Source organism: Rattus norvegicus, chromosome 7, assembly GCF_036323735.1.
Source record: "Rattus norvegicus strain BN/NHsdMcwi chromosome 7, GRCr8, whole genome shotgun sequence".
NCBI classification, from domain to species: Eukaryota; Metazoa; Chordata; class Mammalia; order Rodentia; family Muridae; genus Rattus; species Rattus norvegicus.
Window position 1 is genome coordinate 65,747,986 of NC_086025.1, and position 16,454 is coordinate 65,764,439.

The 16,454-nt window shown below is 43.4% G+C and overlaps 1 protein-coding gene across 1 annotated transcript in view; it reads left to right on the plus strand.

The window, feature by feature from the left end:
* Nucleotides 1-16,454, plus strand: part of Ptdss1 (phosphatidylserine synthase 1) — a 61,775-nt gene that overhangs the window by 17,736 nt on the left and 27,585 nt on the right. The window contains exons 3-7 of the mRNA NM_001012113.1: nt 1,330-1,374; nt 4,196-4,320; nt 7,052-7,210; nt 10,514-10,665; nt 14,707-14,848. Coding sequence (NP_001012113.1) covers nt 1,330-1,374; nt 4,196-4,320; nt 7,052-7,210; nt 10,514-10,665; nt 14,707-14,848 — 623 coding nt within the window. The remainder of the gene's footprint in view (nt 1-1,329; nt 1,375-4,195; nt 4,321-7,051; nt 7,211-10,513; nt 10,666-14,706; nt 14,849-16,454) is intronic.

Consider the following 16,454-nt stretch of genomic DNA (forward strand, 5'->3'; position numbering starts at 1 on the left):
GTGGAGTGGAGACCAGCGGTTGACACTAGGTGCTTTCTTGGGTCCGTCTTACATATTGAGGCAGGGTCTCTCATTTGAACCCTGAATCTGCCAATTCTTCCAAGAATTCTCTGACTTAACCACTTATGCTATGATTACAGGTGGACCATCGTACCTGCCAGGTAGCTATGTGGTTGCTGGGATTGTAAACTTTGGTCCTCATACTTTGGGGCAATTACTTTACCTGCTAAGCCGTCTTTCAAACTCTCACCTTAGCTTTTAAATTTACCTTTAATGGAGATCTTGTACTATCTGAAAACCTACAGACCATATGCAGATATAATAATTTTTTTCTTGATGATTGATGTTTGTAGTTATTCACAATTACCAAGATTAGAGGACGTGACGTACTTTATTGACCTTGCTATAAAATTTGCTAAGAACAATGTCAGTGTCAGATATCTTTTTGTCTCTACTAACTTTGTATATGTATCATTCAGGGTCTTTAGATTTTAAGCTTAGAAGGAGGCTTTGGGCATCTCCTTCAGTGTTTCCTTCAGCCCAGTGTTTCCTTCCAGGGTGCCATGTTGGAATGTTGCCAAAATCTACTTACAAGTCTTTCTAGAATAGTAGAAGAGTCATTGGGAGACCAGATAAGGAAAGGATGTGATGTCTACTTTACATTGCCTTCCCTTTCCCCCTTGCCTAGTCTCCATTTGATACTTTTAACAAGAAGGGGACCTTTCAGTTAGCTTCTGTGGGCCCTGGGTATATTATATAACAAAGACCTTCCCTCAGACTCTGTTACCCTTCATGATTGTACATCTTAGTGACTCTAGACCTGCTTGAGAAGCTTCATCCAATTATACTATTAGCTGACTGTAGGCAAATTATTTCACCTTTCTGGGCCAGTTTCTTCGTCTGTGCTCCCCAAACATGCTCACAGAACTCACCGGGCATGACTGTTTTGAGCATTGGAAATAAAACCAAGCAAAACAGGGTCTACACTGAACCCTACTGGAACCATCGTGTCATGACCCTCCTCCGTTCCCAAGTGAGAGAACCTCTGAGCACTACTGCCCCTACTGACTGGAGTGGGAGAAGCACAGATGATCCCTGCATCTTCCCCTGTTTAGTCACCAGTTCCCAAGGTCAAGTCCAGCAGCTAAAGGCAAAGTCCAGATGATAGCAGGTGGCAAGAAAGCCCTGGTTGGTACCTCCCTTTTCGCATGTGGGGTTCATAGTTCTCAGTCCTCCAGGGTTAAGAAGGATGTTTCAGAAGTTATGGGGAAAGAAAAGAGAAAGCAAACACAATCCAGTTTATTCTAACTTCATGTCTTCTCTTCGCAGGCCCTTTTACTCGGCCCCATCCAGCCTTATGGCGAATGGTTTTTGGTGAGTCCCATTAGTAGATAAAACTATTTTCTAATTAAAAAAAAAAAAAAAAACCTTTTCTCTGTGTGTCACAATAGTGGTTTTACACCATGCCTTAAAAAACAAACAAGCCATTTTTAGTGTGCCTAATACAAAAATGTGAAATTATTTGATCAAAAAATAAATGGTTGGTGATGGCATAAACTCTCATGCACAGGCTCCTTTTCCCACATGCCTACTTCTGATGATTTGATTCTTATTGTGCACAGAGCTTAGCTTCAGCACCTGCCATTGTTTTCTGTCTTGTTTCCCTTTCCTGGAGCTCGTGCTCAAGTGCATGATAACAGCACATTTGTCTGTGGAAGCCCAGCCATGCAGTTTCTAGGAACTTGGAAAAGAGAGATCTCTTCTGACAGACAGAGCCTCATTTGATCTGAAGTTTGTCATTAACCTTATAATTATTTTTTTTTTTTTGATTCTGTCATCCAGAAAGTCAAATTGCCTGAATGGGTGTAAAATATATTTTTAATTACTTTGATTTTTTACTTTATCCTGCCTAAGTAAGATGAAATAAAGTATATTGGTTAGGACAGTATAAACTTACTTGACATTTTAAGACATCTTGCTCTCAGGTTGCCCGTCTATTGCCTCCTTCATTTTCTAAAGTAACTCTTCATTTTTGTTTGTTTTTTTGCTTCATTGTCTTTGAGACAGAGCTCTGTATCCCTAGTTGTCCTGGACCTCACTGTGTAGATCAAGCTGCCTTTAACCCTAGAGAGATCTCCCTGAGTTCTGGGATAAAGTTGAATGCCACCACACCCTGCAACTATTCACGTTTGATATTTACTTAGAAGTTTTCATCAGCCGTTTACTAGAATGTGACAGGTTTGAAGACCTGAGTTTATCTGGGGTTATGTAACAAATACAGCTCTGTCCCTGTGACTCCCTCTTCCACCCAAGAACCAGAAGGCAGCCATAATAAGCAAACTACTAAAGAATTTAATAGTAAAAAAAAATTATAAGCTATTAAAAAGCATTAGCTAATTAAAATTGGGTGAGGTGACAGCCACTTGACTGCTTCCACTGGAGTAGTGAGGAGAGGCCTGATGGAGTGACATTCGGTATAAAGTTTAGATGCAACTAAATGTCTGTGCACAGTCAGGGGGCAGGGCCTTCAGCTAAAGAGAATGGCTGCTAAGTGGCCAGTCTCATGGCTGGAAAGTACTTGGCATGTTTTAGGCCCTGGTGGGTGGGGGTGAGCAGTGAGCAAAAGAGCAGAGAGCAAGGATGTGCAGAAGTATTCAGACTTGTGGACAGGGTAAGGAGTGTGGGTGCAAAGGACATTGGGAGCTCTCCTAGAAGGGTGACATGATTGTATTTAGTATTTGAAAAAGATCTCCCTGGTGCTACAGAAGTAACTCAGTTGTTACAGTGCTTGCTTCACAAGCATAAGGAGCTGAGTTCAGTCCCCAGTACCCCAAGCACTCACACACACACACACACACACATACACACACACACACACACACACACACACACACACATACATGCACACATTCACACACACACAATACACACATACACACACCACACACATACACACACACCACACACACACATACATGCACACATTCACACACACAATACACACATACGCACACACATTTACACACACACACATACACATACACACCACACACACACACACACACACACACACACACACACACACACCCCACACACACACCGTTTTTGCTGTAGTATTTTATTAGTGCTTGAAGCTCAGCCTAAAACTCTAGCCTAACTATTTCCCTGTCATAGATCATTTCTATGGTAAAAGAATTATCTCACAAAGATTGTAATTTTAAAAGGTTACAGTGGGGGGGGGGTCATTAAAGATGAAAATTTGTAAAACTGGTACATAAATACAAAACCAAGATAGGTCTTATATGTCAGAAAATTTATGTTCCTTGGCTCTGAGATGTGTGGCTATGTTGGCCCAGCTCTGCAGGGGGCTTCAATGCAGTGCTCTCCCTTGGTGAATGGAGAGGAGCCTGGTGGAAGGCCTGGGGCTGAAGCCATGCACATTGTCTTCTCTAGGGAACCTATTGGAGATCAGAGCCAAGCCACATTTGCGATCAGTATGACAGTTCCCGGATGCCCTGCATCTCTGATCTAATTCCAGCCAGCTTAAGAGAAGAAATCACAACCCCACTCTGGGGTTGGGGTGGGGAATCGAATCTTTGGAACTTGATTTTGCCTTGGAGTGTATTCGAGGCTTTACTGTTTTAAATGACATGGTATTGGTGATTTAGGATAGCAGTTTTGATAGCTGTGACAAGAAAGTCATCCCTGCCCCGACTAATTTGAAGGATAAGTCTCGGTGGGAGACAACCCACCTGTTGTCTGCTCATTTAGCTTCATAAAACATTGATTTACTCATCCGATTTCCCCACTGACCCTTGCCTTGCCTCCTGATCCTGCCACTTCAGTGTCCCTTAGCCTGTTCCCCCTCTCTACCAGCACCCCAGCCTCATGGTGAGTTAACTCTCTTCAGGGACATATTTACATGGCCTTTCTTTACTTCATGTTCTGTTAAGCCTCCCCTGTACATTCTCTGGCTGCTGGCCCCTTCAAAGCTTAGCTTAAGTATCATTTCCTCAGAGAGGGAGACCCTTCTCAACCTGAGTTAAGACTATGATGTATCAGATCCTCTCAACAACAACAAAAAATACCTGGCTATGACAGATTTGAAAAGACTACATTGTGATATTCATGTGTGGTGTAACTCTAAGCCGCTGAGTCTGATGTGTCTCACCCTTGACCTGTTTCGCCTGCTCAGGCCTCAGTGTGCTGTACTTCCTCTTCTTGGTATTCCTCCTGTTCCTGAACTTCGAGCAGGTTAAATCCCTGATGTATTGGCTCGACCCCAATCTCCGATACGCCACCAGAGAAGCAGACATCATGGTATGTACTTGTTAATGGTCCTGTTGTTAACTTCGTGGGGCCTGGGCATAGGAAGTACTGGGTCCTCATTTTAAGTTGATCTATCTTCTTATTTCTTGGTAGCATAGCTAAAACTGGATCTCAGGGAGCACCATTATTTGGATTTTCCAAAGTGATGCCATCCAGGAAAGGAAACCTCTCATGAAACGAGGGTGTATGCTAAGAAGAATACATACACTGCCATCACATGGCCTTTGGCCTGAACTCTGCTCGTATCACTTACCTGTCATAGGACCTTGGGCAAAGTACTTAATAGCCTGCTCCCTTTTTGATGATCATGATAATGCATATGGTGGGTAGGAAGGGCATATTGTGAACTGAACAGAATAATGTCTGTGCATCTCAAAAGGCCTGCACAGTGCCTGCCACATACTGCTCTCTTCAGTTACTGCTATTAACCAGTTGTGTTCAGCACCTCTGCTAGATGTGCCTGTAGCCAGATTTTATAGTCCTCTGTCTGCTTGCTTCAAAGGGGCTAACTATAATGACTTAAACTGTTTCATTTGTTACATATTTAGAACACACACATACACATACACACACACACACACACACACACACACACACACAAACCCTTTTCAGTTTTACCCAAAACAATTTTTATTTTGACTTTCTTTTATTGATAAGACTATTTGAGGAAGAAACAGCATTTTTCTCTTTACATTCGCAGTGATCATTTCTGTGATGAGGTATCTTGGGTTTTGCCCACACCAATCAGTTTTCCAGCTCTCCTGACACGAGCAACAGTACTCCCATGCATTGTTAGACTCCAGAGCAAGAAGGCATTCCTCAGGACTTTCTGTATCTCCATGTGAGTCTCCTGTGTTTCTGAATGGCCAGCCTCACACAGGAACATTCTGTAGGAACAGTCCTACAGACTTCAGCCTGTAGGACTCAGGGATGCCTTTTACACCATTCATTTTAGAGGACATGATATGGGATGCAAATGAGTACCCAGAGAGTAAATACTTAGCTCAAGGGCAAATGTGTCCCACGCACGACCTCTCGCCGGCAAGAAACACGCGGGTACATAGAAATCCTTGCTGTGACCAAACTTTATTTTAATCTTAAGGAGAAGCCTCGGCGCGCCAACATGGTGCGCTTATATACACCCTAGCGCGGCGCATCCACACCTGATTGGTTGTTTACCCATGATCTCATAAGGCACGCCCCGGAGTGGACAAAGACCTGGCACGAAGGCACTCTTGCACATGCGCACACAGATAACTTCCTGAAAGGGAGTCGGCTGGCGCGGCGAAGGCCAGCGCCATCTTGTAATGGCGGAGGCTATCCTGGCCTTCCACGTGGGGCGCAGTGGAAGCCAGCGCCATCTAGTGGTGGCGAATGTTATTGCGGCCCTCTACACAAATGAGTACCCAGAGAATAAGTACTTAGCTCAAGGGCAAATGAGTACCCAGAGAATAAGTGCTTAGTTCGAGGGCTGGCAGAGTTCCAAGTGCAGCAGCTTCTTTAGAGGCAGAGGTCCTTTTAGGGATAAGGTATCCCAACATGCAATTGTGTCACTCTCCTCAGAGCTTTCATAGAGGTTTTGTCACAGAATGCAGGGTGGGACTGGAATGTTCTCACTTCTTCTTTTTTTTTTTTACTTTTCTATTTTTCGGAGCTGGGGACCGAACCCAGGGCCTTGCGCTTGCTAGGCAAGCGCTCTACCACTGAGCTAAATCCCCAACCCCAATGTTCTCACTTCTAATATATCTTTGTTTTTTAGTGCTCAGCTCCCACCCAGGAGCTACCACTTATTGCCTCTTTAAAGTAAGGTTCACCAACCACTGGGATGTCCAAGGCACGAAGAACTCTCTGTGCAACAGGTCATAGATCATTAGTACAAAGGATGCACTTAGTTCCCTCTCTCCTCAGAAAACTCAAAGGGAGCTATGAATTAAAACCAAAGTCAGTAGCTGTTGTTCGTTTGTCCTGTGACATTCTTGTCTAGTGTTCTGAAGGCCTACTGTCCAGTGCAGGTTGAAGGAGAAGCAGGGGGACTAAAAGATCAAGAAGTAATCACCATCACAGAATGGTTAGACCCTTCTGAGATAATACTTCTAAATGCTTAGCTTAGCTTTCCTGGAGGTACGCAGTAAAAGAAAAACCAAGAGCTCGGGGATTATTTAGAAACCTAATTAGGGTTTCTCACTCCCAAGGAAAAGAAGGACAAAGGGTAACTTAGTTGTTTATGAAGATGATGATGCTTATGTTACCATTAAGGTAACAACATCCAGGAGAGCCAGGCGTGTTAGTGCACAGCGTCAGTCAGTCAGTCAGGATGTTGAAAAGATACAGGCAAGCGACCTCTGAGGAAGATGAAAAGCCTGAACTACTTTAATCAGAAGAGTCCCCACCCAAAACTGTATTAATTATTATCTAAATTCAAAACTAAAACTTCCCAGGCATTTAAGAATGTTGGTTCTGGACCTGGGCCGTGAAGGCCTTCTTGATCCATAGTTATGGGCTTTGCTGGGCAATAAGTATCAAGTGGGAGCTGACAGGTGAGGCATGGAAAAAAGTATCACCAGGCTATATAGTCACAATATGTATGTAACAGAAGCTACAATTTCTTAGACGATTGTCCAATTCTAATTTCAGCTTTCAATTTATAATACATTTCCAGGTAATTTTGAATTGTATGTTTGTTATGCAAGCAGTTAACATGTTTGAACTTTATATTAACCAGGAGTATGCCGTGAACTGTCATGTGATCACCTGGGAGAGAATCGTTAGTCACTTTGATATATTTGCTTTTGGGCATTTCTGGGGCTGGGCCATGAAGGCCTTGTTGATCCGTAGTTATGGGCTCTGCTGGACAATCAGTATCACCTGGGAGCTGACAGAGGTAAGACATGGACAAGGGGAATCACCAGGACTCCAAAATCACAGTGGCAGTGTGTGTGAAGGAGGCTACGACTTCTTAGATGATAGTTCATCTTCCAGCCCCTGGGGAACAATATTGGACTTATGCAATCCCTTGACAATACTGTGTGCTTTTATGTAAAAAGCCAAAATGAAACAAAATTTTCTGTGTCCTTAAGAATTTGTGCTCCTCCAGTGGAAGGGGAAGCCCTTGGTCCTGCCAAGACTGAACCCCCCATTAACATGATTGTTGGGGGAAGGGTGGTAATGGGGGGAGGATGGGGAGGGGAAGCCCATATAGAAGGGGAGGGGGAGGGGTTGGGGGATGTTGACCCGGAAACCGGGAAGGGGAATAACAATCAAAATGTAAATAAGAAATACTCAAGTTAATAAAGATAAAAAAAAAAGAATCTGTGCTCTTTTATGGTAAGTTGTAAAGAAAAACAAATGAAGTAAACGAATGAAGTTGGAGTCCAAAGTAAAAAAATCAATGTAAAGAGGAAATCTGTGTAGAAGTAGGTGATTCACTTTGCCCACACACCAACTTTCTCTTTGTATCTGTGGGACTGGGTTACAAGAGCATCCACAGGTGCTCTCTCTCTGAGGGGGCCTTCCCAATAGAGCCCTATGCCCTGGTATCAAAAGGTAGTGCCCATTAATTAATGAGAGGTACATGCCCAGGGAAGCTATCACCAAACTGAAAGTTGGAGAATTGTTTCCAGTTAGTTCAGTATTTATTAATCATACCCAGGACACGGAATTTGACAATGTGCTCAGTGTATTTCTCAAATGCCAGCTATTGCTGACCTGAATGTACAGAAGCATTCCAATTAGGTGAGCTTCTGTCAGTGTGTTCCTAGTTTGGGAGGCCACAGTCTGCAATCAAGCTATGGGCAGGGCTTCCTTCTGACAGATCTGTGGACACCCAACCCGGGTCTTGCTCTTAAGAGCCTTGATAGTCTTTAGCATTCCTTGACCTAAAGATGCATCACCCTGATCTCTAACTTTATCATCAGCTGGCTTTCTCCATGTGTGTATGAGTTTCCATGGACGTGAATGAACCATAAGTGCGTCAGGCCTTGCTTGGTTTCAGTGTGATCTTTGCTTAAGTTGCTTCTTCTGCAGTGACTGTAGCTCCAAATAAATTTGCCCTGAGGAACTGGAGGCCAAGGCATGGGAATTCTTAGAGGATGAGGCTCAGCTCACACATAGCACATCTCAGTCCCTTATATCCCTAACATAGCAGCCACATCTCCCGATCATCTGCATGTATTCCCATTGTGCAGAGGAAGGAAACTGAGTTCAGGCTAACATTGTAGAAGAGTCACACCTCCATCTCAGATGTGAGACCCACCTTCCTGCCATTATATCACATTCTACTTGGGTAAGCATCTTTCTTGCCCAAGTTCTATGACTTTATAAAGCAGCTAGCCTTTCCCAGACTCCTTTGCTTTGCCTTCCCTGGCAGTGTTATCTTCTGACCTTCTTTGCTGCTTGCCAGGATCCTCTGGTCCCTAAGTCTTGGAGTACAGCCACTAAAGTCTTTCATTCCTCTGTTCCCACTCGTGTCTAATCTATGTTTTGTCTGGAGTGTTTTTCTTCATACTGTTGTGAAAATGACCCTTTCCAGTACTCCATCATATCAAGACCTCTTCCTACACACTCTTCAGTGGTCCACGGCTGTGTACAGTCAGCTCATGAATCCCAAGAGGAACTGACTCCTGCATCCCAGTCCTGCCTCACCTAGCCCATCTCAAGCTGATGGTCCACTTGTCTTCATGTTTGTGTTTTTGAACACCTTCTCTATCAGAGCCTGGGCCCAGCCCTTGCCTCTTTCTTGCTCCTCACCTTCTAGACTATTGTCTCCCTGGCTGTATTCTTTTCTATCTCTCCACTACCCATGTTCCTTGTCCAAACTCAGAAAGAGCACCTCTTTCTGCCGTAAGAGCATGTGACCCATGTCTGCATGTCCCAGATCCAAGTACTGTACCTTATATCTCACAAGTGTCCCACAATTCTATTATGAGTGAGTGAATGAAGGGGTTCTGGCTCTCAGAGTCCATCTCTTGGGGTTCTATCTTGCCCCAGAATTTGTAACCTTTCAGGAAACACCTAGGCTCAAGGGCATCTTTCATGTCCACTTCTGCCTATAGTTTTGCTGCTGTCGTTTCTTTTCCTTCTAGTTTTAGGACTGGTGTTCCAGCTCTGTCTGGTAGCTTACAATCTGGAAAAGCACTTCAGAGGTAACGCCAGCCCTAACATAGCAGCTCCAGACTCAGCATTCAGTAACTGTCCTTTGGCCTCTCAGTTTTAGGCACACTGAGAAGAAATGATTGACTGACAGAGTTCCTTACTACTAGTGCTGACATTGCTATCTTTGTAATTTCACCTTAGACTGAATCTTCTCTCAGCAGGATGTGGTGCTTCAGACATACCTGACACAGCCTTGGTTTTGTACAAAACAGTTTCCAAGAGACCTTGTCTCACTCTTGATCTTACCACAGCCCTCTTTGGAATGGTCTCTTTTTCCGTCTCTTGAATCCTGTAGTTTCTGTTTATATTTCCACTCCAACCTGGTTGGTTTCCTTCCAGACACCTTCCCAGTTGCCCTCAGTCAGAGTGAGTCTGCCTCATCCCCATAGCCTATTGATGTCTCCACCACAGCACCTGGTGTGGCCTGTTTATAAGGTTCAACCTCTGGATACTTAGCCTAGTTTTCCTGTTGACTCGCCACCATGTATACCACGATGCGTATTGAAAGATGGCATCACTGGCCACCAACTGTGGGAGATACCCTTTTGAGCCTCCAGTTTCCTTCACGGCCATCAACAGCCAACCTTTCTGGTTTTTTTTACAGTTACTCATGTTTGGCCACCATACTGGCCTGTTCCCAAATAACCCAGCTTGCTTTCTCAGGCTTCTCACTTGAGGAGTTTGCTACACTTTGTTGTCAGCTTTGAAACTTTCTCTTTATTCTCCTTGAAGATACTTCTGTGTGCCATTAGCAATTGTGACTCGTGTAGCTGCCACTGTTCCTTAAAATTCATTTTTTTTCCTGTTTTGTCTTTTAAAGAGAACTATTTTGGTAAATATTGTTTGAAAAAAGAAAAACCCAAAAAACCCTTCAATATAAAAGGCAAGAGCCTGATTCAGACTTTGTTATTGTTTTTGAATACATTGAGAAAAAGGAAACTCATTTTCTGAAACATTATTAAAAATGAAATGTATATGCATGGTGTGCCCCATTTCTACTGTTTGCCCAACTGTCATCTCTTATGTTCCTCAGCTTTTCTTCATGCATCTTCTGCCCAACTTTGCTGAGTGCTGGTGGGACCAGGTCATTCTGGACATCCTGTTGTGTAATGGTGGTGGAATCTGGCTGGGCATGGTCGTTTGCCGGTTTTTGGAGATGAGGACTTACCACTGGGCAAGCTTCAAGTGAGTCCTCTTCTTTGGAACCTTGGTCACATCACAGTGTTGTGTCTCGTTTGTGATTTACTATGAATGGGATTTAGTACACTGTCATAATGACAGATGAATACACTTTGGCAAGTGAAGCCCTTATAATTGAAGCAATTATAAATCCAATTTCAAACATCCACTGAGAAAATGCTGCTGAGATAGTTATTAACATGTCATCTCAGCACTCGGAAGGCTGAGGCAGGAGGATTGTGCAAGTTCAAGGCCAGTTTGGGCAGCTTGGCGTTATATAGTGAGACTCTGTCCACACACACACACACACACACACACACACACCCCAAATAACAAAAAAGATTAGCAAATATTGAATCATACACCTTTTTGTCATTTTCACCCTTGTTTATTTAAAGGCTCTAAGCATGCTCTTGGTTCAAAATAATTCTCACAGCTACTCCTTTTCATTCATTCACTTCCTTAGCACGAGTCTACACGCTCATGTCTGGATTAAGTGGTCTGTCCCTGGGGATAGCTTCTCCAACTTCTTATCAGACCATTGTTTGAATGAGCTCTTGAAAACATAAGGTTCATCACATCACATTCTGTGTTAGAGTTCTGTTGCTGTGAAGAAATATTATGACCCCTGCAACTCTTAGAAGAAAAACCATCTAACTGGGACCGCCTTACAGGTTCAGAGGTTTAGTCCATTATCAGCATGGCAGCACCCAGGGATGCATGGTACTAGAGAAGGAGTTGATAGAGAATTGTACATCTGAGTCTTCAGGAGGCAGGAAGAGAGTGATAATTAGTTTCTTAAACCTTAAAGCCCATCCTCATTACATACTTTCTCCATAAATGCCACACCTACTGCCACTCTCTATGAGCCTATGGGGCCATTTTCATTCAAATACCATACACCTCTGTTTTGGCTCCTCCAGTCTTAAGTATGAAGTGTCTGTCTGTGGCCTGGGAGGGAAGACCCTTTGCCATGTTATGCCAGACACCCAAAGCCCCATGGCTATCCACAAGCTCCTTCTGTACCAGGGACTTAGTCTGCATCCTGGAAACTGGGCTGTTCTACTCTCTTTTGCTGACCATGATTGCTTGTTAATATCAGGAAGCTTATTCCACCCCTGGCTTGAGTGTCACATCTCTCTCTCTGCTTGTAAGAGAGCATTTGTGTCATCACCATTGCTGTGTTTTGCTTAGTTCAATTTGCTGTTCAGCTTGTGGCAAGAACCATGTGTGCCATGGGTGAGGAGAAGAGCCAAGGTGTGGTAATGGAAGTGAATGCTTTCATTGCATTAGGAAATTTATATCATGAAATATGAGCATTTCCACAAATCAGCTAATGTTCTTCCAAAAGATGATTTTAAAGGGCTTTTCCATATATATCTCAATTTACAGACAAACCATAAAATAGGAACTTGCTCCCTGTCTGTTTCTCCATAGTGCTGGGCTGGAGGGATAGAAGCTTAGCCTGGGTAGGTGAATACCATGCAGGGTCTTGGTCAGGTTTTTGATCAATAAATACACACAGGAATAGCTTCAGAGAACTTGTTCAGTTTAATGGAGGTGAGGGTGGGTATTTATGACCCTGGGGAGGTGGCGAGGGTCTCTGGAGTGAGGTTTATGTGGTTGTCTACAATTGGCCAGGACAGGGATGTTAGAAGACACAACATTCAGAGCTGAGGGTTGGGCCTGGGGGCTGGGGAGCGTGACTTTCTAAGGCCAAATAACAAGTGAAATCTGATAACTGTCAAGGTAGTAAATTCTCACTAGGGATGATGGTGGGAGAGCCGGCTTTCTGGCACCAGGTTGGGAGCAGGGAAGATAGCCAACCTTCCTGCCTTCGTGTCTTTGAGGTTTCCAGGACTGAAGCTGTCTCAACCCTTTCTCCATGTCTCTGGGCCATTATGGTTCCACAGTAACTGATTTGTGGTCATTCAGGTGTTTCCAGGGTTTTACTGTTAACAAATGCCACAGTGAAAATCATGACATATCTGTGTTCATAAGTTCATCTCTAGTCCTCTCTCCCTTTTTAATTGGCAAGCTTCTTGTAATCAGAGTCTACTTTATAGTCTCACCTGTCTTGAATGTATAGGCGTAGTATTTCCCTGTTTCCTTGAATCTAATTTTAAACCTTTCAGATTCATCCCACATTAAATTGAAAGGATTTCTACCTAATTCTTCTGGACTTTTCACCGCCTTTTATAGTTCAAGAGTACTTGGATATTGACACAAATAGAACTTTAGTTTTCCATTTTTGACGTACTCTGCCCTCACAGTGGCTGGGCTGAGTCCAGCGCCTGCATCTGCCTAGCAAGCTCTGGACCAGCACGTGGTGCTCAGCCCTGTCTCTCCTCCAGTCATCTTACGTCGCAGTGACCGCCTTCAACTCACTCTGTATCCCATACAGACTTTGGATCAAGCTCTTAGTAGCTGGAATTGCAGGCCCACTCACTTCTTTGTGTATTTCTCCCTAGAATAATATGTTTGATCTATCTCAGACTTGTTTATTATTTGCTTGAGGTTTTTTTTTTTAATTTTGGTTGTTGGTTTTTTTAGATGAAATCTTAGTAATAGAGCTCTGGCTGACCTTGAACTTTATCTTCCCCGTTTAACCTCTTGAATGCTGGGATTATAAGCCTACGTATACCCATGTTCAGCCTAGGATGTAGTACAGAGTGGAGATTTTATACCTTTTGCCATTAATTACTACCTTTGGCTTACTAATAATCCATTCTTTGCCTGTTGACTCGAGGCCTTTGTAATTATTTAAAGACAGTCTGCTACGTGATATTATCTGGGCTAGACAGTGCTTAAGAAGTGGGGCAAAGTGCCTCTTTGGAACCTTGCATTTGTTCTCAGGTAGACAATGCTGCTCTCTTTGGGATGGCAGTAGTAAGACCAAGGTTTGGTAACTTGCCTCAGGACACGCAGTCACTAGCAGTGGGTTGTGAATTTATACAGACACAATGCTGCATTCATCCTCTCAAGTTCAATGGAATCATTTGTCAAGGTGCCAGGTCCACTACTAAACTCTCAGTATTTCTAAACCCATATTAAATATATAATGGATATAGCCTCTTTACTACATTACATATTATGCTACTGGATTGTGATGTGTTTCTATTTCTGTTTTGTCATGTTTGGCATTTTGAAAATACAGGTCCTTTGCCATAGTTGTCAATCTGGGCATCGCTCATTGCTGTTGTGACTCCAGCCTTGTTAAGATGTGTTCCCAGCACATTCTTATGCTGAGATGACATAGAAGGCTGGTACATAAGAGACCCAACCTGCTCTCCTCACGTCTTCTCTCCCTCTGGGAGAAAAGATCTGAAATGTTATTTATGTCCTGGACACTAAGCATACAGTCTAAACACAAGAGTCCTCAGGGTAACCCTCTGTTGAGTTAGATTCCCACCAGGTATTTAAATGGCCTGGATTTCAGCTTGACTGCCGTAGTTGAAATGCTGGGTTATACCCAGTTCCTGTGTTGACAAAGCTGGTTTATACCACCTAATCTTTGAGCCTAATTATTCTCACCTGTAAGATATATTTTTTTCCTGTCGTGAGACATTTGAATGAGTGGTTCCCAGGATTAAACTTATGAAAAGTGAAGTCGCTTTCCCAAACTCTAGGGAAAATAGGGGTAAATAAATGGTAATGGTGAGCTCAGGGAAATGAATCATGGAGCCTACACCACTCCGTTAGGAGGCACAGCGGGCAGGAATAGAGTCCTTACTCTACCTTCATTCTTTCCGGGCGCTTTTACGTTATGTCATCAATGCCTGTTAACTTCTTTCATACCATTTCAAAGCTGAGCCCTCTCTTAGCTGAGCCACGTCAAGATTCCTGATCTTGTTGGCATCACTGTGCCCTGCCGATCCTCCCTGACACCTCCACCCCACAATCCAGTCTGCATCTTGGACGTGCTCGAGACCCCTCTAATAGAAAGGACCTTCTCTGCTCTAAGCACTTTCTAGAATGTCATCAGTGCAGTTTTCCTTTTCCATTCTTTCTTGAACCTCGATTTTCACGGTCTCCATTCTCCCCTAGGGACATCCACACCACCACAGGGAAGATCAAGCGTGCTGTGCTACAGTTCACCCCTGCTAGCTGGACCTACGTCAGGTGGTTTGACCCCAAGTCTTCCTTTCAGAGAGTGGCTGGTATATACCTTTTCATGATCATCTGGCAGGTAATCTTATAAGCCCTTCTAAGCAGAAAAAAACAGAACATAAATCTTCTCGAAGTCTAGAATTAATGGTACATTGCATTTCAGCTGGACACGTTGCAAGAGATTTTTGTAGCTAGCATATAAGGCTATTAAAAGCTAGCTTAGTCGGTCCAAGAAGCTGATTCAAGGTGGAGAAATGTTAAAATACGAGCCTCTCAATTACAAATTAGAAACTGATATCCTAGAAATGGTCATATTTAGCACCCAATGAGTTAGGTACTAACACTATTCTAAAGAATATTTTCAAAACCAAAGAAACTATGGGATGGCTTTTTCTTATTTTTCAAGTTAATTTTAGTTTTTGCATTGCTGGGTATAGAATCCATGGTGCCTAAGAAATGTCCTGTAACCCATCCTCAACGATACTAAAGGGCAGTTTATAAAAATGACACGCCTAAATGGGTTGTTGAGCTCTGTCTTTTCCTTATTAGAAAGAAGCACAGCTGGTTTTTCTAGGTCCTTGGACCTGTCATACAAGCACCCAATCACTGAATCTTTTCTTCTATTCCTAACTCTTTGGTGAACAAAATTGTACCTTAGTTTTTCTTTATTTGTAAAATGTCCACAGCTGTGCTGTGGGAATGGAAGCATTGGTTAGTCTGGATCCGGGAGAAAACTTGGGAGAGAAGCGGAAATTCCACGTGGAAGAAATCTCAGTCAGTAGAGAAGAACTCTCTCTTTTTTCCTCCGTCCTCCTCATCCCCAGGGGTTTTTCCAGCTTCTGGAGACTCACCATGGGAAGCTAGATTTTGCCTAAAGGCACCTTAAGAATCACCAAACATAAAACGTTGGGACCCTCACACATGTACTGGCTTGCATACACGCACACACCACACATAATAAGTCTATAAATAAGTGGGAATGTTGGAAATTAAAATACAGTGGGAAAGATCAGAAGATAACACTTTTAAGCAGAGAAAAATCTTGTTCACCCACGGAAAGCAATTCCTTTCTTTTTTTTTTTTTTTTGGTTCTTTTTTTCAGAGCTGGGGACCGAACCCAGGGCCTTGCGCTTCCTAGGCAAGCGCTCTACCACTGAGCTAAATCCCCAACCCCGCAATTCCTTTCTTGATAGGTGGAGAGGTGTAAGTAAATAAATCATTACTATGGTTTAGTGATGTCCCTAGACCTCCTTGTCTGTAATATTGATCTGAAGAGCCAGCCAACTGTAAATAAAGGTATTTTCTGAAGTCTGTGCAAACTGGGATGGTGTTGCACACTTATCACCCCAGCCCTTGGGAGAGTGAGACAAGGGGATTAGTGCAAGTTCAGTACCAACCTCGGCTACGTGGTCTCAGGTCAACCAGTACTGCCTAGCAAGACCCTGTCCTGGAACACGACTAACAGAAATTGCATCTGCCCAGAACACATACGATATGCCTCTGTCGTCACAGTTCAGATGGACTTCAAGCTTCGTGGGTCAGTGCTGAGTTATCTAGAGTTAGACTTTGTTTAGACTTGGCCTGATTTCCATAAGGCTACGTACAGAAGCTAGCTTACTCTGCCCAAGGAGTTGCTTCACTGTGGAGAAATTTTAAAATACCAGCTTCTGAATCACATGAGACCT